This window comes from Glarea lozoyensis (genome assembly GCF_000409485.1).
Source record: "Glarea lozoyensis ATCC 20868 chromosome Unknown GLAREA1, whole genome shotgun sequence".
NCBI classification, from domain to species: domain Eukaryota; kingdom Fungi; phylum Ascomycota; class Leotiomycetes; order Helotiales; family Helotiaceae; genus Glarea; species Glarea lozoyensis.
The window spans coordinates 672,505-695,508 of NW_007360983.1; the positions used below are offsets into that span (position 1 = coordinate 672,505).

General features: G+C 44.7%; 5 protein-coding genes across 5 annotated transcripts; 3 read left to right on the forward strand and 2 right to left on the reverse strand.

Moving 5' to 3' along the window:
• Positions 1 to 659: 659 nt before the first annotated feature.
• GLAREA_08877 (Bromodomain-containing protein) lies at positions 660 to 1,945 on the forward strand (the record flags this gene model as incomplete). Its single annotated transcript, XM_008077838.1, has 2 exons — positions 660 to 839; positions 893 to 1,945. 2 exons carry the CDS (start codon positions 660 to 662, stop codon positions 1,943 to 1,945), a joined length of 1,233 nt encoding a protein of 410 aa, XP_008076029.1.
• A 3,439-nt stretch (positions 1,946 to 5,384) lies between these two features.
• Positions 5,385 to 7,175, reverse strand: GLAREA_08878 (CoA-transferase family III (CaiB/BaiF); the record flags this gene model as incomplete). The annotated part of the gene is made up of 3 exons (XM_008077839.1): positions 5,385 to 6,413; positions 6,469 to 6,767; positions 6,824 to 7,175. The coding sequence occupies 3 exons, from the start codon at positions 7,173 to 7,175 to the stop codon at positions 5,385 to 5,387; spliced, it is 1,680 nt and encodes a 559-aa protein (XP_008076030.1).
• A 7,146-nt stretch (positions 7,176 to 14,321) lies between these two features.
• Positions 14,322 to 14,657, forward strand: GLAREA_08879 (uncharacterized protein; the record flags this gene model as incomplete). The annotated part of the gene is made up of 2 exons (XM_008077840.1): positions 14,322 to 14,374; positions 14,438 to 14,657. The coding sequence occupies 2 exons, from the start codon at positions 14,322 to 14,324 to the stop codon at positions 14,655 to 14,657; spliced, it is 273 nt and encodes a 90-aa protein (XP_008076031.1).
• Positions 14,658 to 17,811: 3,154 nt separating this feature from the next.
• GLAREA_08880 (MFS general substrate transporter) lies at positions 17,812 to 19,472 on the reverse strand (the record flags this gene model as incomplete). Its single annotated transcript, XM_008077841.1, has 4 exons — positions 17,812 to 18,063; positions 18,118 to 18,774; positions 18,829 to 19,207; positions 19,285 to 19,472. The coding sequence occupies 4 exons, from the start codon at positions 19,470 to 19,472 to the stop codon at positions 17,812 to 17,814; spliced, it is 1,476 nt and encodes a 491-aa protein (XP_008076032.1).
• A 1,071-nt stretch (positions 19,473 to 20,543) lies between these two features.
• On the forward strand, positions 20,544 to 22,650 carry GLAREA_08881 (fungal specific transcription factor; the record flags this gene model as incomplete). Its single annotated transcript, XM_008077842.1, has 4 exons — positions 20,544 to 20,927; positions 21,035 to 21,070; positions 21,122 to 22,418; positions 22,493 to 22,650. The coding sequence occupies 4 exons, from the start codon at positions 20,544 to 20,546 to the stop codon at positions 22,648 to 22,650; spliced, it is 1,875 nt and encodes a 624-aa protein (XP_008076033.1).
• Between the last annotated feature and the right edge of the window lie 354 nt (positions 22,651 to 23,004).

The following is a 23,004-nucleotide window of genomic DNA, read 5'->3' on the forward strand; positions in this document are numbered from 1 at the left end:
TAGTGTACATATAGATATAGGCCTTTTATTTTGTCGTTTTCTTCTTGGAGTAGTTACATGATCTTAATGATCTTTCCTTTTTCCTTTTGGTTCTATACTCTAGTTGTCAATAGATTACTGTATATTAACGGTCGATCTATAACAGTTTTAAGGGTTAAACAACAGGAATCTTACACCAGAAATCTCTAGAATGACTCACAGCCGTACTTGACCACGCGAAATCTATTTGGACTCCACTCACTGTATTAAATTGTTGTACAGTAGTTCGAGTTCGAAGATAATCACGTGATATTTCTTGGTTGAATCTCATCTAATAAATTATTCTTTTACGAGCAACAGTCAGATTTGCTCATTAAATGTTCTTAATCCAATAAAGGTTCAAAAAGAAGCTTTTGCTCAAAACTCAGGTTACTATTTACTTAACGAGATACTGTATTGACATTCTCACGTGGTTCGTACTCAGCCCTATGAACCCCAGAAAAATGGCAGAACCGCTCGTTTGGGTCAGCGGGCGGAAGCTTGCCCGAATTTCCCGCCCCCCTCGATCAGGGGGACACGAACAACAAACCAACCGCAATATTGTCATCCTCCAACATCTTTAGTCGATGTGGTCTGTTCCATAATTGAAGCAAAGACGCAACTATTACACAAGTTTAGCTATGGCTCCGGCGTCGTTTCCAGCCAGCCGTGAGCATGATATCATAATCGCGAAGCGCAAGGCGTCTGAAGAGAGAAATACTCCGTCAAACACCAAGAGGGTCAAGCTCTCTAGTGATGGGGCTGTGAGTGATCGGGCGCCAAAAGTACATGCAGCCACGGTAATCCCTTTCCTGGAGAAGGTATGCTACTATCCTTCTTGAATTGCCAAAAGGTTTCTAATGGGGATATCCAGCCTGCAGTGATCGAAGAAAGAAATGGTGAAATTGAATTCCGTGTTGTCAATAACGATGGGGAAAGAGAGAGTAATATCATACTCTCAGGCCTCAAATGTCTGTTCCAGAAGCAGCTGCCGAAAATGCCTAAGGAATACATTGCACGTTTAGTATATGATCGAACGCATCTGTCTATTGCCATTATCAAGAAGCCACTTGAAGTTATTGCGGGAATATCTTACAGAGAGTTCCGTGCCCGCAAGTTTGCGGAAATTGTTTTCTGTGCAGTGTCGTCTGATCAGCAAGTAAAGGGATACGGAGCGCATCTCATGGCTCATTTGAAGGATTATGTCAGAGCTACATCGCCAGTAATGCATTACCTAACCTATGCCGATAATTACGCCACGGGGTACTTCCAGAAGCAGGGATTTACTAAAGAGATTACTCTCGATAGGTCTCTCTGGATGGGGTACATCAAGGACTACGAGGGAGGAACAATCATGCAATGCTCTATGGTGCCTCGGATCCGCTATTTGGAAGTTGGTCGAATGCTTCTCAAACAGAAAGAAGCGGTGCTTGCCAAAATCCGGACTGTGAGTAAAAGTCACGTAGTTCATCAACCGCCTGCTCAGTGGGCCAATGGAAATGCTACTCCAATCGACCCATTGTCTGTGTCTGCCATCCGAGAAACAGGCTGGTCTCCAGACATGGACGAACTATCACGACAACCACGGCATGGTCCTCGTTTTAACGAGCTACGGAGATTTCTGGGTGAGCTTCAGAACCACAAACAAGCCTGGCCATTCCTCAATCCTGTCAACAAAGACGAAATCCCTGATTACTACATTACCATTACGACGCCAATGGATCTATCGACTGTGGAAGAGAGACTACATCAGGATAGATATCAGACTCCAAGTGATCTTGTCGCCGACCTCAAGTTAATATTCTCCAATTGCCGGACTTACAACGACGAAACGACGGTATATACTAAATGTGCGATCAAGTTAGAGAAGTACATGTGGACTCTTATCAAGGAGATCCCTGAGTGGTTTGGCTTGCTTGAGGAATGATAGTGATTGTGGTCGAATTGGTACAACTTGCAAAGAAGTGTAGACCACCCTCCACATTATTATTCAGCATCATTGAATTTTAATGTTGGTATCTTGCAAACGTTGTACAGCAAGAAATTGACCAGACGAATGCAGTTCGACGTTTTGAACCTCCGGTGCTTTCCATCGGCATAGCGTCCAAGAATGTCATGCCGTGCTGATCTCTCCAGAAAAGTCGATCGGGGATCATGGCATGACTTGGAAGAATAGCCGTTGAATATTTCGGAACCTCGAGAAAGATTTAAACAGATACCCAGATCACCAAATGGACGAATTGACCAAGGAGTTACTTTTAAATCAATAAGAAACCGGAAGTCAAAGTTTTCTCGCGAGGGTGCATACGAGGAGCAGATCTCTTTGTTTGGAAAAGTCAATGCAAAATGAAGCGTTATTTTTGGCTTATCTCAGGTGCGATGGGTATGGAATACTATGCATAGCATCTGCCAACATCCTTCAAGCTCTAATGTTGAACACTAGCATGGAGATCTGCGAGAACTATTCGACCCCTTTCCTACAACGTCATCGATTTTTCACCAGATCATTTTGTGTGGCTAAGAGTCCTGGTAGCCATATTCTTATATCGCACGCAGAGAGATGAAGGATGAGTCCTCCGACATTCTTCTTCATTTGCGATATTTGGTATCACAACCTCAGCACATCTCAAGTCTCACGAGGATTACTTGTGGCACGTATGCAGCTGATTCAAGGTGTCGGATTAAAGAATCCCCAGGTTTGTTTTTGAGGCATGAGATGTTCGAATTGATTGCAAAAGAATTTACACTATCAGGAAACCATAAAGGTCAAACTGAACTGGGGTGATAATGGAAATACAAACTTATGTTCATCTAGTTCGTCTAGTCAATAATAGAATTAATGAATTCCGCAGATCAGAAGGAAACACTTACCATGAATGTTTGCGTGCGATAGAACCCTTCCCAGTTCTCTTCGTACCTAGGTACCTCGTCGGTAGTTGTATGCTTAGTTTGATGCTCGGTACCTAGGTACTTAGAGGAACCTCACGCAACCAATCAATCTATGGGCATTCTAAAAATACCGAAACTTCATTGGTGACCCAGCCTCGCGGTGGACAAAATAAATGTCAGTTACCAACCCACTAATATTTAGACTGAATAAGTCGACTTCGAGCCGAATTTAAAAAGTCTTATTTACTCAAAGTAATTGACGGAATGTGTCTTATTATTCCAAGTCGATCCACTAACTTGAGATATTTCGTCAACTTAATCGAAGAATATCGTGTTTACTGCCACTTATCTTATCCACCGCGAGCCAGCGTCATTCGAATGCCCGACCGTTAGCCTTATTGTTTTAGTCTTCAAGTGATAGTAGTGAACGTTTCGAAGCTGTAATTAAACAGCGCCTCAGCCGCCCGTGCAGCATGTTCCCCGGATTTCTTCAGGCTGTATTGACAAGCATGTACCATGTTTTCGGCAGCATCACATATAGACATGCTCGATCGAATAACGATGTGTGGTACATGTCTATAGCTGCTGGCAAGAAACGACTATAGGGTGCGACATCAAATCTCGACGTCGATTTCCTAAGTCATCGCGGTGAAGAAACTGGAGAATGAGGGAACGGATGAAAGAAAGCCGGGTAATCTTAGCTATGACTCGATTTCTTAGAAGTTTTTCTCTCTCAATGTGCATCAGAGCAATTTGATCCTCAAACAAAACATAACAGAAATAGTTTTGACACGAAATCACAGACCGCAAAACTTCAAGAAACTGCAAACGCCCAATTCTTGCCCGTGCGGTCAGCGTTTATCTCAGAATGGCAGGCATGTTGTCCAGTCAATTCAAACGGCCACGAGCAAACGCGCATTGGCTATCCGAACATAAAACAGACATTGCAAATCTTTCTTATGTTTAGCCCCTTCGTCAGTCTCAACATGATGTTTCTTGGGAAGCCATGTATCGAATTAGCTGCACTTTTCTCCTTTCAAGACCGCGCGCTTGATATTGCCAAAGAGGGATGTGGCTCGTATCATCGATCGCTCTGCCCCTGAAGGACGAGGGTCGCTACCCGAAACCCGACCGACCCCTCCATACGGACAGACAAATGTCCAGCAATCACAGAGCGAACAAGAATCTGGGTAACGACGGAAGGATCAATAAATGTTACCAACAGTTTATTTTCAGCCTCACACCGAGACCAGTGCGGATGGTGGCTGTGGCTGTACTTTGTATCTTCTGTCCATGGTCTCACACGGCCCACGACCCATGTCATGTTCAACAAGAAAAGCAAATCATGTATTACTTTACGGAGTTGTCCCCTCATTTATTTCGATCCTCTGCAATGTAAATCCAAGAAAATTGTGGTGAAAAAAAAGAAGTCCAAGCATTCGCCAGGATATTGAGCTGCAGTTGGAAACATATGGTTGTTCGGTTCTCGGGTGGTTATGGACGGATAAATCGAAGGGCTCAACGATGAAGGGCTCGCAAGTGAGGGTTATTAAACAGCACTACTATGTAGTGTATCTAATCCTCGGCGAACCGGTAGTGTGCTTAGAGTAGTAGAAATGATCAGACATAAGACTGGCGAGACGCCGACCATAGGTGTTTGTATGTACTCCGTCCTCGAGCACAGCGCATGCCACAAGAAATGACGAAGGAGGTACCTCCACATACGCTGAAACAACATGCCCAGCCCCCTTGAACCGCAACAAGGAACGTGCCACTACCGCCAGAAACGCCAGCTACCAAACACAAAATATCTCTGAATCAACCACATGCAAGATGGTCCCCGGATACTCGGCTTATTGCGAATGCCAGGTGGTGCTCAGGGATTGTCGAAGAGAATAGATTCTCGGTTCCAAACTTGAAGGGTGCGACAAGCAACAAACACTTGCTGGCGGCATGGGACGGACCACGAATGGAGTCACTTGTGGGACTGTATAGCTTGGAAGAATTCGAAAGGAAGGTGGTGACCTGGCGCACGGGTGCGGGAGGTGGGGAGGGGGCGTTTGTGAGAACGATGGATTGGATCGAGGACTTGCAAGACGGGATGGTGAGAGGTAAAAACCCGGACGGGTTTGTGTCTTGAAAGAGAAGAAGTACTGGAGGTTTGCATGAGCCAAAGACTAACTCGAAAGGTAAGAACGCTTCGTCTGACCGAGGTTCCATGAAGCGCTGATACCTTTATGTTTCACAATTCACTGCTCAACTGCAATCTTTCTTTGCGTTTTTGCTTTCCTATCCAGCTGAAAGTTGTGAGCTTGTTGCTGAAGACATAGCCGGCAAGTAAGTGGAGGGGGAGGGGCCATACACCGACACTCACGCGGAAGCAGCTTTTCAATGCAGGCTATGTTGTATCTGCATATTGCTATTGAATTTCGAAAATCGTCACCCATTCAATCTGCTTCGCTCCGGCATCGCGTGCCCTAACCGTCAACAACTGCCTTCTCGACCTCCCAACCCTCCCAGCTGGCTTCGTCGTAGCCATTGGGTCTGCTGGCTCTCGAAAACCCCACTCGCAATCCGTCGATAGTCACCGGGCTTCTACACCACTTTATTTCTTCTCCGAATCCTTTACTGAACGTCTTTTGCATTAGCGAATCGTCGAATAGCTCCGGATGAACTCTCTTCATGCTTCTCAGCGCTCTACCGCCGACCTCGTCGACGCTATCGGCATGTCGCAATTTGAAGAACTCTTCGTCGTGCTCTTTTCGAATCTTTTGCTTTACATCTTCGCCATAGAGACCCAAACCTAGAAGGAAAATGTCGTATTGGCTCAGACTAGTTCTGCCAACCCAACTACCACCTTCAGTTGCTCGTCGATAAAGTCCCGTCAAGGCAGCAACAGCTCCCATACATCCAGTCCCGTAGTCGGACATAGGGAAGGGAGGGACTACCGGCTCTTCGAGTCCCATGAATTCACCCTGTGCCCATGCTACTCCAGTTACACAGTCTGCAATCTGTTGCCAACCGGGTCTGCTTGCCCAAGGTCCTTGGTAACCAAAACAGTCTTCCGAGACGTAAACAATACCTTTCCCTCTGCCTTTGATTAACTCTACTATCTGCGTAGGTCCGTAGCCGAGTCTATCGAGGCTTCCGGGACGAAACCCGTCGAGAACGACATCTGCAGATTGCAGCAGCCCCTCGAAAGTTTGTCGACCGGACAGAGTTTTCAGATCAAGATCGCAAGTGTGCTTGCCGGTGTTGCCGTCAACTTGGAAGAAAGGAACGTCAGACAAGTTGGGAGAGGTTACTTTGATGACCTGCGCTCCATACTCTGCTAGAGTGCGGCCGATAGCCGGTCCTGCAATGATGCGACAGAGCTCCAATACACGAATTCCACTTAGCACCTGCCGGCTTTCTCCAGATGATGTACTGGAATCAAAAGGAACAACGGGTGAAGGATCTTGCAATCTTGTTAGTTCCCATGGTGGCAGAGAAAGTAATGTTCGGCCCTACGACATTAGTTGTGGACTTGGTAATATAAGCACATTTCTAAGTGGTACTAACATGCTCGGTCTCCTTGAATTCTGGCCATTTTAGGACGGAAACACCTGCCTGACCTATTTTGGCATTCATCGTCTCCAGCTCCTGGGCGGTAAATTTCTTTACGTGGCTCTCGATAGTGTCGATACATTGACGGTAATCAGTCAAGTCTGGTCGGTGCGACTCCAAGCCAATCATATTCAAAGTTTTACCTGCCTCAAGAGATCCATGAATATGAAAGTATTCTCCTGGGTTCTTTGTCTCATACAGATTGGCTGACAATCTCCGATACAAAATCGATTGTGCTTTAAGCAAATCGGTGTCTGCGAAAAGGCTAATTAGCACAGACTCGCTACGAATCGATCCCAAATAAACTTACCTTTTAACTTCGACTTCGCCTCCGGATCTTGTTTCCCTTTCCCGCCTATTGTAGCTATGTAGGTGGAAAATAGAAAGGTGGCGGTTCGTTCGAGGTTGACCTCGATTTTTCGCGATTTCTCTCCATATCGGAGATTCGCGATTGCTGCCACTGCACACGCCTCAATTGACTTCAGTGCTACCGTCGCTTCGGTCTCCTTGAACGGGCATGGAAAATAAATCTTGGTTCCATCTTCGGCTGTCGTCAAGTTCACATCGGGGAGATGTTTGAGGATTTCTGCTGGCAATTGATTCCCAGCGACCTCTACAAGGGCTGCTGTGGCTTTATGTGCGCCATCAATTACAGAGTACATCTCGTCGGGTCTACTCTCTGGCCAAATCTCGCCGACGCCTTAATCTTGCTAATAGCGCTTTGCCGGAGAACTTCACGGCAATTGATTGAGAAATAGTACAAAGGTAGGAGGAGGGGATACGGTATTGTTGGAAGCAGTTATTGACATGGGACACTGACGTCGAAAGACGGCTACCATCGCGACCTCTTTAGGCATAACCTAGAGACGGCGCTCATCCGAGCGTGAGCTCCCCCACCTTAGCGCTCCATCACTCCCGTCTTTAGCACGGCAATCACCTCCACAAAAGTGCAAATGCCTCAAGATTCTTCGCTCCGCCAATACAGGAGGGTTCAAAGGGCGTAGAGGGGGGTGATGGCTGCAAGATCCGATAGACCGGTCCAACCAGCAGGGTAATGCAGGCTGAGGTTGCACATTACTGACGGCTCCCAGACGGCATGCAACCAGAAGGTGGGGTACCTGCGTTGGTGCTGTGAGAAGTAATAAATGAGCAGGAAGTTGAGAGGAACTCGGTTCGTACAGCTTGCGCAAGCTTCATGGCATTCTTCATATATATATTCGGCTGTCGTTGTAGCAGTAGCACTTACATTTAAAGCATTGAGTTTCTGCAATTGAAGTTTGGTACATGCGCTCTTTACTATCCATATAATTACGTTCTTGGTACAACAGAATACCATCAAAAAGAAGTGTTCAATGAAGCAGGGCGCCATGTTTGCTGCAGGTGCATTATCCGATCTGCTAGGGTCCTTGGGGTATCCTATCCTATATCAGACCTGTTATGTATCACAACTAATCATATCATCTCAACCCCACCTTTACGAGCAAACGAACCATGGTAACAAACGAATGGTTCTACTAGAAACACATCCGACAGTCGTCGCATTATTGTTCAAAAGACTCATGGTATCTGCATTTGGCTGATCACTTTGCTTCATTCTTTACTGGCTTCCACTGTTGACTTTTACCAGGAAAGGTCTTCCAACATCTCGTATCGTGGGTTTCACTGCAACTGCCTGAACCCAGAGTTACGATTCATCTGGGAAGTTTATGCTTACCGTAATCAAAACCTGCACTCTTCATGTGATGAAGGGTTTCTTCGAAAATGGACTTCGAAGCTGTTGACCACGTGTAGCACAGCATGATGTGCTTACGATACAGTCTTTAGCGACGCACTCTGCGTCGTCTGCGTAAACCATTGATCCATACTCCAGCTCCTAACTACCTTGGAATCGTATTTCATCGTGTTTTCGGCAAGTCTTGTTGAATGATTGCTTCTAGTAGTGGATCGAGGAAGGTACTATTCTTGTATTCAATTCTTGCATCAACTCGCCTGAATTAACCTGCGAAACGTACTTCTTTAAAATGATTCATCGCACGCAAAGATAAGAAGAATGTATCCAGTAATTGAAGTAGTTAGTATCAATATACTAGATTCTTCCTGCTAGGTCAATACGCTTGTTACTACTTTCAAATTTTCGCCATCGCAGAGTATTTAGAGCGAAGGGAATAATCTCATCTCCGAATAAAATTAGCCATTAAGCATAACAAATCAAAATTGACGAAACACATATTTGACTCCCAATAAATGTAAATTGTAATATGCTGAACGAAAAGTATGTACACTTTTGCTCAAATGGCCTCTTGACTGGAACTAAAATCAGTTCCGCCAACCCGGTTCACAGGCCTATAACCAGTATAATATATCTCCACCCGCCACCCGTTACACGTGTTGCTACCTGCTTCCGATATCTTATCAGGCATAAATACATCTACGTCTCATTCCATTGGATTTGATAAGTATTGGACCATATCGAATTTCTATCATGAATACCAAACAGTGTTAAAGGAAACGTCAAAACAGAAGGTGATGGGGTCTCATGCGTCGCAGCGAGATAAGCACAATTGAGTTATCGAGGTCAATCATGAAGGGAATCCAATCCTTCGGAATCATAAGTTTTAGTTTTACAAAACTACTCATACCTTGTCGTAGTTTCGTCTTCTCTTTCCCGTGGACTGAATTTAGCTCTAAAGGTCGACACACATATTGGTACTCAACTGACTCTGCGCTACCTCAAATCACAAATCAATGGTTCTGTCGCTCAGAAAGGATCATGGGTAGTGGATAACTAAACCATGATTCATCGTTGGCGTAAACTTAGTTCGCCACTGAATAACAAATCATGACCTGACACGAGGTACCTCGGTATCGAAACCGCGAATTGCAACAAATGTGAGTTCTGGTCTGAAACCTACTTTCACGATTAGGGTCTCGGGTATTCGAAAAGTATTTGACATAAAGCCAAAATCGCGAAGTGCAGCAAAGGCGTTGCTATTTCCTGTTTAGGTTCAAGGCTTGACTCGTCTCACTCAGGATTTGGTGGGGATCAGTACCCGGCTGACATATGTTACGGTAAGGGATTTGGGACTAACTTTTTGAGATAAGGGTTTTTGGAACAAGGTAAGGGAGAAGATGACTCGTGATAGAATTACATTTGTATTATAATTGGTTTGCAGTGTGACGGGTCAAGTCTGAATCAGACCGTCTGATCAGGTTTGAATAGCCGATATCAGGGACTTGGGTATCAAAAGTCATGGAGTACTGTATGTGAATCATTTATTGATAATCGCTCACTCATGATCACAATAATCGAATGTTTCAAGTTGTCCCATTCAGTAAAGCTGTTATCAAACTCGAAATCTAAATATTGGTATTAATGAGACCCACATATATGCTCAGTTCTCGATATCTGGCCCCGCATGCAGGTAATTCACCCCACTCCCGAGGGCCGACCCGCTTTCAGCTCCACATCAATGTTGCGGCTTGAGTTATTTCTCGTGACGAAGTACTTGGTACTTGATACTTAAGCGGTGAAGTCCCTCCATTTTAAAATACGCAGATATTATCAAGATCGTCAAGAATGGAGTTTGTGATCAAAAGCTTGTATATGGTGGCGGCCGGCCAAACACAAAGTACGAAAGATACCGAGGATACCCCTTTCAGTCAATGGCAGATAAGCGAGAAGAGTAGGTTAAGTCCGAAACATCAATGATGGCTTGTATTTGATTGCCTCGAGCAGTGTGGTAAAATTTCAATACTGGCTTGATCATCCCTGTTGAGAGTGCCAATCTGGAAGGTATCGAAGTTCATTATTGTGATATAAAAGGTTTAAAATGCTTCTTAGTTCGGTACATATATTAAATCCGAACACGATAAGTAAAGAATAAACATTAATCATACTTTCTCTTTATAAAAAAAAACGATGAACATGTAATTTAAATTTACAAATGATTTGGTCAGAATGTAGGAGACAGAAAGTTGTGATATCTAGAGACTCAAATTTTGCAAGTTTTGCAAGGTCTCTTTTCCACTATCGTAGACGAGGGGCTGGTCACCTCATGATGGAACATCAGGTTACCTGTGGGAATAGAAGGTTACACTCTAACTAAACTGTAAATCAAGGCAGCAGATCAAATGATGTATACAATTAAAACAAGTACTCACTGCATTCAAAAAAGGTAATGATGGGAAACCTTTGGGTTCACCTTATCCCAAATCCAAGGGTCAAACAGAAACCCAAAACTATGCTCTATGTCACCTGGGTCTTTGAACATTCCAAACCGCCATGGTCAAGAATCAGTACATGAATATTTGCCTCTCATTAGTTCATCGCTTGGGCCATTCGAAATTTGCGGCATGAGTTCGGACATGTTCAAAGATGTAGGTCATCTACACACTACCCCCTAAATTTTCTGTTATAGGTCATTGTATGGTCATAACAATTGCTTCTATCAGCAGCACCTTGTCTGAGAACAGTGAGGTGAGTCTTTGCTGATTGATCCATCATTCAGCTACCAGAACCTCCCGTTATACAGTACTTCTTCTCGAAAAGAGATAAATCCGGACATTCGGACGTAAGTCACATCGGCTTTACATGTGGATCCGACAATCACAGTATCACTTACTGTAATTTCATTGGTAAACCCAGCATCTAGACTCTAGATGCCAGACTCAGGCGGGGTCGGACAAACCCACGGCTCACATTTTCCGGGAGTACTCTCACAATCCGCAATGAGGAATCTCGCTTAATTCTTAACACCGAATTTTCTGCTCGTTCACTAATCCTCTTCTCTTCGGACGCATTACCAAGAGCGACTAAAACAATACATTTCATAGCTCAATGTTTGGTTTATGCTTTCGTGGCGTGTGTTGGCACGCTAATTGTCTGATGTCGCACCGTATTTGATGGCGATTGGCCGTCCGGTTATATCTCGTACGGACGGATTCTGTGATTGTCCTGTATGGCCGCCCAATGTCCGACGGACTTATATTGCGACTTGCAACAAACGACCATTCAAGTTACCAAATGTGTTTACTTTCGGTCATTTCCGAACCAAGTTGCCTTATATCGATTGCCGTAGAGGATGACTTTGTCCTTCGGCGATTATAATTTGCGGGTTGCGGACCATACTTAAAAAGCCGACCATCCTCCGACGGACTTATGATTGCGATGTGCAACAAACCAAGATCTTGTTTCTCGGTTTATTTTGCCATTACGTTTATTGTATTTGTGGTAATTGTATTTTAAATCAAGGCTGTTCTGTGGTTACAGCTCGAATATGCTAGCCAACAAGCAGCCCACGAATTTACGGGCAACAGCTGGAGATAGAGAGAAGCTGCACTTCAGACTTGATTATAGCGAAGTCTCCGGGAAATCTCCATAAGCGGATTTTAGAATCACATGAACGGTTTCATGTGCCTTCTTTGATATTTATGTGGGTTCTTTCTTCAATCACGACTGAACTTCAAATTCCATGTATATATTGAAAACGACCGAAGAGTTGTAGGTAACCGGTCTCTAACACTCACCTACACCTGTTTTCAGATACGTTAATTGCTAGCTGCTTTCCTCTGAGAGTATCGCTATCAACAATTTTACTCTTACATTTAGAATTTCAACTCCATTGTCATCAAATTGAACGAGGACCGAAAGCATTTAACCATTCCGATATTGAACTCAAATACAACCCTTAGAGATCCCATATGATCGCATCACAGTCAAATGCCGCTTTGCAATAACAAATACCTTTATGCCCAAAGAGAAAACACATGGTTGGAGATGAAATAGCTGACACTTCGCACCGACCACGATTTCGAGGACTGTGCTTAACCGTATAGTTTGGCAGTGGAAAAGATAGACCGCACTCCCTGGAGATTTCAAAGAACTTGTTTTGTATAGTGAATTAAAGAACAACTCAAACAACTCAAATAAGTCATGAGTTACTTGAGTTGAGTTGAGTTAAGTTTGAGTAAAAGACCCCCTTAAGTTAAGTTGAGTTACGACTTACGCAACTTATGAATTATTTGAGTTGTTTAAGTTATATACCTTATAAATAAGGCTATATTTGTCTAAGTAAAAGATGAAGATATACTTTCTCGCGTAACCTTTAAATCCTTATTTATTCACTATATAATAGCTTTTAAAATAACTGTTAAGTTAATAACTAAGAACCTTAATATTATTTAACGTTATAGGGGTAGAAAGTAGAAAGCGGATACTAGCCACTAACCCCCCTCCCCCCTTCCCCCCCGGGGGATGCCCCCCTTTTCTTTAAAGTAGGGCCAAATCACCGGCTCCTAGCCCTCCGATTGGCTAGAGTATCACGTGTGTGGTACAACTTAACAACTTAAACAAATCATGAGTTACGTGAGTTGAGTTGAGTTTGAGTTATACCCGCAACTCAACTCAACTCAACTCATTTAATACACTGGTTTTGTATCATTAATAAACGACCATGACATAACATGTTACTCTTCTGGGACCTCTTTACTCTTTTGCGAAACCGGCCCTAACATTAATATTAAAATATCTCAGGAGTCATTCGTCCGGCGAAAAGCTTGGTGTAATGGGGCCCGCCCCTCTCTTCTTTCGCAGCCAGTATATTGTTATACGACTACCCCTACTCTCCAGATGCTTGAGATATGAGGAATTGCCGAAAACTCAGAGATTATTAGGGTAGGATCTTCTTATACAGAATAAGCCATTGAGTAATAAATTCGTTCATAACCCGATCATGTATTAGGGATAATTTCAAAGCTATTAAACTTCCTAAAATTGAAAAGCCCCCCGAAGTTTATTGGAACCGAGGCCCCAGAAAGAGCTTTTGTAATTGAGGCTGCATATTCAAAGGCAACTTCACTTCAGACGTATGGTTAAAATGTGTCACCGTTTCCTACAATCAGGCTCGAGTAACGGACAAGACCAGCGGGATTCTCAAACACGCTCTTGTTGAAGTAGCTTGATATTAGAGTATATGAATCTTTCAAACTTTGTAACACCAAGATGATAGTACCTGTGCGGATACAGGCGTTAGATATGGCAGCATTAAAGTTAAATTCAAGCATGTATATGAGCTCATTCACAATTCGTAATACCCATCAAACCTTTCTTATCTTCGAACCAAAAGACACTGCGTTAACATCACAATTCTCTGATATTGCACTACTCGAGACTTAACCTTCCTTCAGTTTCTCTCAACCGAGCTTTTCTGGAGTGGTGTCTCGAGTCAAAAAGGTTCTTGTCAGGTGATTAGAGAACTTGGATATTTATCCCGGTACCCTATTTTCGGTGTCATAGCAGATCACATGCGGTCAGCCATTTGAGCAAGGTGCTGATTGCACGAGCTCCTTTTAATATATAGTACTCGGCCAATCCAACCGTGGTTACACAAAAGTGAGGCGAGTCCAATGAGCGAATCCCGACTTCTGAGGTTACACAAAAGTGAGGCGAGCCTCTTCCAGCGAATGGGAAGTCGTCAACCCGGTGATTCCAGTGAGAAAAGTCAGCCACGCCACTTCAAAAACAATTGTCTGTACATGCAAAGAGACCAAAGAGGGTTTTTACGAGGACGTTTTGCAGCCCGTCTGACAGATGTGAGATATGTTTTGTCGAGGGGTGGTGGCAGGGGAGGAGCACCTATATCTTGAGCTCCTTACCTTGTGTAACCTTCGAAATCCACTAGTATAGATCTTCAAAACTTCAGTACTTGACGATATATAGGTCATTTAGTTAATAAAGTCTCTTTTACCGAATAAATCTTCCTTAACTTTCCAAAAAGCTAGTCTGCGGAAGCAGATTCTAAGATTACAACATGCCTCATCTCGGTCCCAGCAATGCCTCAAACGAAGCCGTATATCCAAACAGGTGAAACAAATACTTCTATTCTACTTCCATTTGCTTTCATGGGTCGTCGCTGACAACTCTTAGCTGCAGGAATCTCTCTCCGAGCTCTACTGGAACATCAGCATACCACGGCAATACTTCGTCCTCTACGGAATCCACAGAAGCATGTGTTCAAAAGAGTAGCAATGCTCCGTTGCCACATATCGAAGCTCTTAAGTGTGTTGGCTCGTGGTCGGAGTACGACGAGACAATTCGAGAGAGGGATCTTCTGGCGGAGAACTTCGAAGACCAACTTTGGTTTTAGCCCGATGGCTTTTGCTATATAGACACAACAAAAGGGTATGGATTGAAATAAATCAAGTTCTCTTAACTTTAAGACGATGACAGAGAAAAGGAGACAAGTGATCTGGTTGATTAGTGGTTTGAATCGTGCTTTAGTGATTGAATAAAATACATCAAGCGCAAGAATATGATTCATCTCTGTTCATATGCCAACTAATCATTAGATGCAACATATTTAGCTTTATACACTCATCATCCAGCGGTCCATACCGATCCTGCAAAGTCTGATGCTCGATCACCAATCCCCTGGAAGTCGCTAAGCGAACACTATCTGCAGCAGTTAGTGGCGAACAGCGCAATTTCCACAACCTTATGCTAGAGATGTTACTGTACATTATAACCTATAAAATAGAGATCTCTAGCAGTTCTGTAAAATATTGGGAAGCCCTCGCTACCTATGAAGACCTGTACTACATCAGGTTGCCCCTAAAAACCGAAAACACATAATTTCTCTACATACTGGTGTCTCAACTGCAAGGGGTTGTGCAGAACTTCATTCAATGTTTGGGGTATAGAATGGTTGAGGCACATAAAACAAAAATGTTACGGAAATGCCTCCCGAACATTGAGGTAGAAAGCACGAAGGGGGTTTTGGACACTCTCGCGCTGCACGCGCGTGTGCACCGCGATCTTGAAGCTGAAAGCATTGGTCAAACACGTCTTTTAGTAGGTAAGCATGATTTCTCCCCACAGGATAGGTGTACAATGGGCTGCGAGAGAACATGACTGCAGTGTTGCATACGCTAGCGAAGAACGGGTAGATAGCAATGCAATGTTTAGTCGACCGCATAACCTAGAGATCGGTTGGTCTCTCTGCACCCTTTTTTGGTAAGTAGTCTGAGCGATGAACATTCAGCACCAGCGAGATAACGATACGCCGTCCGAGCCGGAGTCGAAGTCTGTGGAAGCTATGTTTTATCTAGTGAAGAATCAATTGTCCATCATAAGAGGTTCAACAATCAACAGCTACCTAGGTACGCATCGCATTCCGACAGTCAATGAGACACTTTATGTCGGGGGTTACACTCGGTAGCTGTATATTGTTGGTCAAACGGCGCATTAGAGGTCTCTTAGGTAGGAAAATCCGACATAGCAAGATTGTCACGCGCACCTTCAATACTGGAGCTTCCAATATGGGCACCAAGCTCACTGACCTTAGCTGAGCAAATCATCATGCACTACGGAGATATCCTCGCAAGGACCAACCAAGCTGCTTCGATGCAAGTATTGCTGCAACCATATGCCAACGTTAACCGCCAAAGTCACTGCCAAACGCACAGCGATCTTTGGCCTAGCCTTTTTCTACAAGCTGTCTTTAGCTTTACATGAAATGCGAGTTAAATCACGTAAATCGAATTAGCCATCACTCGTCAACAGTCTTACGCTAGTCCATCTTAACGACATCAAGCATTGCTTCTCGTTAATAGACTGTAGTCCTCAAATGTTAAGATAAATTTCCGAACATCAAAAGAACATACAATCTCTTCGTTTCGAAAGTTCTTGGGAAATGACATGAAATTTCGAACAACTACGCAGTTTATGTTGAAGATGACACTTGCTGCAAGCACTCTATCTCGCCCAGCAAAGTCATTTCCAACCATTGGCTCGCAACGGACACCAACCCCCTTTTATCTGAGGGGATCAGGCTCTGCCAAGCGACACCCAAAGTTGAGAGAACGGGTACGTCAGGCTGCTTATGAACAACCCGCAGAAAGGGCCGCGCTCTCGTATCCAGCAAAATTACGACGCGTAGAAAAGTAAGTACGTCGGTAGTTGACTTGATTGGAGTAATATGGTGTAACAGTGACAGAAAGGGACGTCGCGAGCGCGACCAAGGTTGCAAAACAAAGCGAGGACCACCCGTAAGGGATAAGCGAGGAGGCCCTCTGCGTGTCTGGCGTGCGATCATATTCATTTAGGACTTGGTGGACAATGGCTGTGCCCACTAGGTATTTGTATTGTATAAAATGAAGACGGTCAGCATGAAAGCACTACTTCCCGAGATTACGAATAACTCCATTTTCACGTATATTATCTTTTCGAAACGTTTAGGCAGGTCCTAGTCTCTAGTCAGTATCAACCTCATTACACTCGGTATCCAACACAACATACCAATACACTTCAAGATGAGTCCTCAGTCTTCGTCGTCGACTGGTCTCTCGGGCAGTTCTCACAAGTACGGATCTTCTCCACGCTATTCAAATGTAAAGCCTTCCTAACGCGCACACCACAGAATCACTTCATGTTTGTCAACAAGCACCACTCCCACCAATATCTCTCAAACCGAACAGGATCGAGCGAGCGACACCGTTGAGACCACAACGCGATCGACACAGGAAATAGCCCTGTTAGGCGTTGGGGCATGGGCGACATACGAGGAGGAAATCCGTTACAAAAAGCTTAGAATTGGCTGCTGAATGAGCGATGTTATTGCGAAAGTGCATGCTCGAAAGTTCTCCCGCGGTACACAAGGCAGGCCTGTGCATACCACGAAGTAACTTAAAGTTATGATGATGAAGATGTTGTCCAGAAATCTAGGTTCAGGTCAACCAAGACCTGCTGATGTCTGGGAAGGAGTCAAATAGAAATTTCACGCCAGGGAACTTCATCCTGGCTTTCTTCCTAAATCTATCGTTGATACCAGTGAAGAAGGATCTCGACTCAATGTCCCCACCAATCACATTTTACTCCGCTTAGGCTTCGATCCCCTGCCAAAAACACGAGACTCGATTTCATTGCCATGAAGAGTTTCTTTCGCAAGGGTCTGTAGAGCCTTTTGAAAAGAAAACATCGTAGGTTTGCGGACGCGCGGTCCGCAACAGGGTCTTGCATATAATGACACTTTATCTAATAACGTACATCACAGCACAGGAATGAAATGAGTGTGCGCAGAACACATGAGACTTTCCTCCTTCCATATTCACAATTACACAATCCACCATTTCCTTTGTCGAAAGATCTGCTTCGAACAGAAATCCAATCCAGATTCAAGCAACAGTATATACCAACAATGAAACCCACTGACGCATGAAAATACAACCTCCACAGAAACACATACCGCCAAAGGAAAAAAATGCTTATCTTTCCACCCTTTGTACACAACGAGACCACCGAGACTATACTTTGACGGGAGTCCTAGTGCGAAGGGACTCCCCATACTTGTAGAAGAGAATCGGAGCTGGAACAAAGCACAGTGAAAGGAACCCCAGTAGAGTGTTTCCCCAACCATAACCAAGAGCTTTATACATGGCAGGACCCGCAAGTGGCAGGAATGTGCTCGACAAGTAACGAAGGATGTTATTAGCGCCAAGCGCAGAGGCAGCAGCGCCGGAGCCGAACAAGTCCACCAGGTAAAGCTGTGCAGGCATCTATGACTAGTGAGCATTTTCGAAGCCAGGAGTAGACTGAGAGACAGAACTTACTAGGACGAAGAATGCGCCAACGCCAATCAAACTGGTGCCAATTATGGGTACAATCCAGTGAACCTTGTATAGGGTCGACCACCCGTATATGAAAAGACCAACTCCGACAAATGGGCTGAAGAACATCATAAGGACCAATCGGTATTCGGCTTTTGGTTGTTGGACTCCATCGCGCTTCATACAGGTCTCCTGAACTCGCATATTAAAAGCTTTGAATATCAACATACACACCACTAATGCGACTCCCAAACCGAGATACACCAGACCGGATGTAGCTGTACCAAACCCATACTGGCCTTCGAACACTTCTGGGAATGTAGTAAATAGAAGATACATAAGTCCGAAAACCAGAGCGACGTAGAGTGATATAATTAGCAAGACCGGTGAGCGGACCAGAAGCATGAGCGGCTTGAAAAGTGCTTGAAAGAGCACTTCCTGGGGTGTGAGATGGTGCGCAAGTTTGGATCGCAAATTTTTGTTGCCACTTGAGGCGCGAAGACAAGCTGCCTTACGTTCAAGAAGGATCTTGGGAGATGTTTCACGCCCCAAAACCAGAGATGCAATTCCAACAGCGCCTCCAAGGATTGACATTAGCCAGAAGCTCCAACGCCAGCCTATACTAGCTGCGATGGGACCCCCAATTACAGGGCCGAGAACCTAGGCAAAAATCGATTAACAAGTGGATATTAGAAGTTGGAGATCATGACATACAGGCCCAGTCAAAGGTCCCAGACTGAATAAAGCCATGGCAACAGCTCGCTTGTCCATGCGAGTGACATCTGCAATTGTTCCCCCACCCAAAGTCATTGGAGTGCCACCTGCGCATCCTGACAAGAACCGGAATATCATGAATTCCCCGACATCTTGACTCAGTGCACAGCCTACGATGAAGCATACGAAGAGCAGATTGGCGACAAGTAGGACAGGCTGACGGCCGTACACCTCGCTCAAAGGCGACATGAACATAGGTCCGACAGCTAGGCCGAGAAGATAGATGGTAATGGCCAGAGTACTGACGTTTTGGGAGGCAATCTGAAATTCCGAGATGATCTGTTCAATGGCGGGTGCGCAAATAGTTGGGGCCATGTTTCTGTAGCAGAATCGCGCATTAGCTGATCGTCCTGTTCTCAATACAGTTGATATTGATGTGAACGAGACTACACTTACGTGACCAAAGCAAACAGAGAAACCAAAATGATTTGCGCCCATCTCCTAGAGCTGGACCAATTGTGAGGATCTTCAACATCATCTGGCCCAGACCAGTCAACGATGTTAGGATCTACCAAGTCGTTATGTTCTAGAGAGCCAGCTTCAAGCCGACTGGCTTGATGACTAGAGCTGCCTTCCTTCTCCATGTTTCCGCAAGCTGGGAAGAATAATGTACTTTCAACAAATACAGAAGTTGATTAACCGATTACTGAGAGGTGGAGTAACTTCGAGGACTCTAAGAAAACCTTTAAGATTGTCTCCCGAAACGAAATAGAAGTTGGGTTAAAAAGGCTATGAAAATATAATGAATAGGGATTCTAATCATACTTGACGTGGCTTATGTAGAAACACCATATACTTCAGCGTATCAACTAGCGCCGGGGCATGATTCACAAATTGAGAAATACGGGTCTTTCTCCCATCTCTTGCTGGAGAACAGCAACATATCTTACAGGTATACCGCATGATCGGGTCCAGCGAGAAGCTGGGCAAAAATCGGGTGGTAGGAGGATAGGAGGGTAGGAGGATAGGACGGTCGGACGGCTGCTCCTATGGTCCCCCCCGTAGATTGTACCGACATCGGACGGAGGATCGGAGGATAAATTCAAGCGTCGATGTAGCTATTCAAATCCTTGAAATGCATATCACGACTGATTTTCACAGCAGTGAATCATCTAGTTAGGTAGATGAGGCAATCCAACGCGGTCAGCATACGTAAAGAAGTCCGGTTGTCGTCTATGAAAGGGGGTCGCTGTAACCTGTTTAGTTAGCCCGGCGGAATAACGATAATCCGAGGCGTATAGTCCACAAGTTTCACGACGCACTTCTATCTTTCAAGACACTCACGATCAACTAGAACGAGAGCTTCGAGAGTGTCAAGAATCTAAGGGGATACACTCGTCCATGTCGTCGATCACAAGCAATAGTCATTCGAGCCCGAATCCAAGTCGGCGCCGAGACAAACCTCAATTGTCTTGTACTTTATGCCGACGCCAAAAGTAAGCACTTTCGTCTATTCATAATCACTACTTCTTTCACGGTCAAGTACCTACCTATTTCTTCCATTTGTTAGGTCAAAATGCGATCGCCAACAGCCATGTTCTCGCTGTGCGTCACGGCGTTTACCTTGCACCTATCCGGACACTCAAACAGCGACATTGTCCTCAAAGGGTGTTGGTGATCGCCTTGCCCAGCTCGAGAGTCTTGTTATGACCTTAATGCGTAATTCCGCTCACAATCATCTCAATGAACGTGCCGAGTCTGCCATGGTCACACCTCCGGAATCGTTGCTGGACCCAACTGCCACGATGGATGGCCATTCCGAATGCGGCAGCATGAGCGTCTCTCCTTCAGAACATCGATATGTTGGCAACGACCACTGGGCCACGATTTTGGAAAATATTGCGGATCTCAAAGAACATTTTGCCCAGAAAGAACTTGGAGTTAATGACAGCCCCTATCCGGTCCCTTGTGATAGTGTCGATGGCAGTAGCAGTGAACTTGCCTTTCAATCTCCTCATGCTCTACTTCTTTACGGGTCTGGATACAATCAAGCAGCTTCTCGGGAAGATATTCTCGAAGCATTGCCACCTAGAAGCAAAGTAGACCGCTACTTGGCACGTTATTTTGCCCAGCTGGAGCTCGTTGCATCTTGCCAGTACATCCCCTCCTGTTACCACACAATTGTAGCTAATGTTTTCAAATTCAGCCGCCGTTCATGGGCCCAGCTTTCTCAAAGAGGCAAGTAATGCGTCCTGTGATCAGTTTACCATCGTTTTGATTTTGACATGCGCAGTATGAAGCATTTTGGACAAATCCATCTGAAGCACCAGTCATGTGGATAGGATTGCTCTTCAGCATGATATGTCTTGCTGTCCTCGCTTCTACACCGTCCGATTTCCTGCATGGCCATGAAGCAGATCAACAATCTCAGCTAATCGACTTATACCGCGAAAAAATTGTACAATGCCTCACAATGGGTGGATATACCAAGTCCGGGCCGTTTGTACTGGAAACTCTGATTCATTACATATATGTTGAGTTTGGCGTTCGAACGGATGCTAATAAGGACGTTTGGTTCCTACTTGCACTCGAAGTCAACCTAGCTATGAGAATGGGCTATCACCGTGATCCTCGGCACTTTTCGGGAATTTCACCTCTGCAAGGTGAAATGCGTCGTAGGATGTGGGCCACTGTTCTCTTAAGCGATATCCTTATATCAAGCCAAATGGGCATGCCACGGATAATCAAGGAGTCACAATGCGATACCGAAGAACCACGAAATCTAAACGATGCCGACCTCTCCGAAACCACCATTTCACTTCCCCCAGCCCGTCCAGAAACCGAGCATACTACGACCTTAGGAATCATTGCCCGTCGAAGAATGCTAATGGTTCTTGGCAAGATCTCAGACGCTACCGACGCTGTAAAACTTTGCAGTTATGCAGAGATATTACGCATGGATAACATGCTGCAAGAAGCCGCAAACTCTATCCCGCCAACTCTGAGAATGAAGGCTATCACTGCAAGTATAACGGATTCGCCACAAATAACCATGTCCAAACTTTTCATACGCCATCTCTTGTATAAAGGTCAAATTCGCCTACAACACCGCTTCCTCTACCTAGATTCTGCCTCTCCGTCTTCATCCCTCCCTCAACATACAGATTACTCCTACTCTCGGAAAGCATGTCTAGAAGCATCCCTAGGAACCTTCCAAATCCAACATGTGCTTGAAGAAGAAACCTGTCCAGGTGGCCAACTTCATTCGGTGCGTTGGCGAGTGACTTCATCCATGAACCATCTTTTCCTTACGGCTACGATGATTCTGTGTTCGTTGTTGCACAAGAAGCAGACGATAGAGAGGCAGGAGGAGATATGTGCTGCGTTGCGGAGAACGAGGGAAGTCTGGGTTAGGAGGAGTAAGCGGAGTGGGGAGGCGAGGAAGGCTGCTGCTACAATAGATTTTGTGTTGGGCAGTAGGGCGGGCGACGCATATTCAGTTGGTGATGAAGCTGCTTGCGGTGATCACCCACATAGGCCGGAAAACACTTTGCAACAGAATTTTCAAGATCACATAGATTTTTCTGGTCGTAGGTACCCCTCATCATAACAATTTCTATCTCTTCTTCTCTTGCTACACGAGCTAATTATTGCTTTGGCGTAGCTGATCCATTCATGACGCCAAATCTGATGGACAACTTTCCAATCCCGTCAAGTGATCAATCGCAAGGTTTCGGTTTCGATATGGGCATGAATGGGATGCAAGCTGACATGGGCTTGGATGAGTGGTTGCCGATGAGTGGGTCGGGAGCAAGTTGGTAGTATTAGACAATACAAAACATTGTACGACAAAATGTTTGATTCGAGTACTAACTTCTCCACAAAGACTGATAGCTGAGAAGAAGGTGTAATCATGAGTTATCTCAATTATTCGAGTACGCTTTATACCATAGTCTCACTTCTTGTCATCTGTTAGGAAACTCAATATGCGTGTGTTCCGAAATGCAATCTACTCGCTATTTGATCGACTCATCACTCGTTACCTTAGAGTGCCCATAATATTTATACGAGGGAAGGGTTACGATTAGGACACTTTCTAGGTTTACGTCACACCTGTATCTTTTTATAAGTATTTAAAGATATGAATGTATATCCATTATGTACATGTAAATAAAC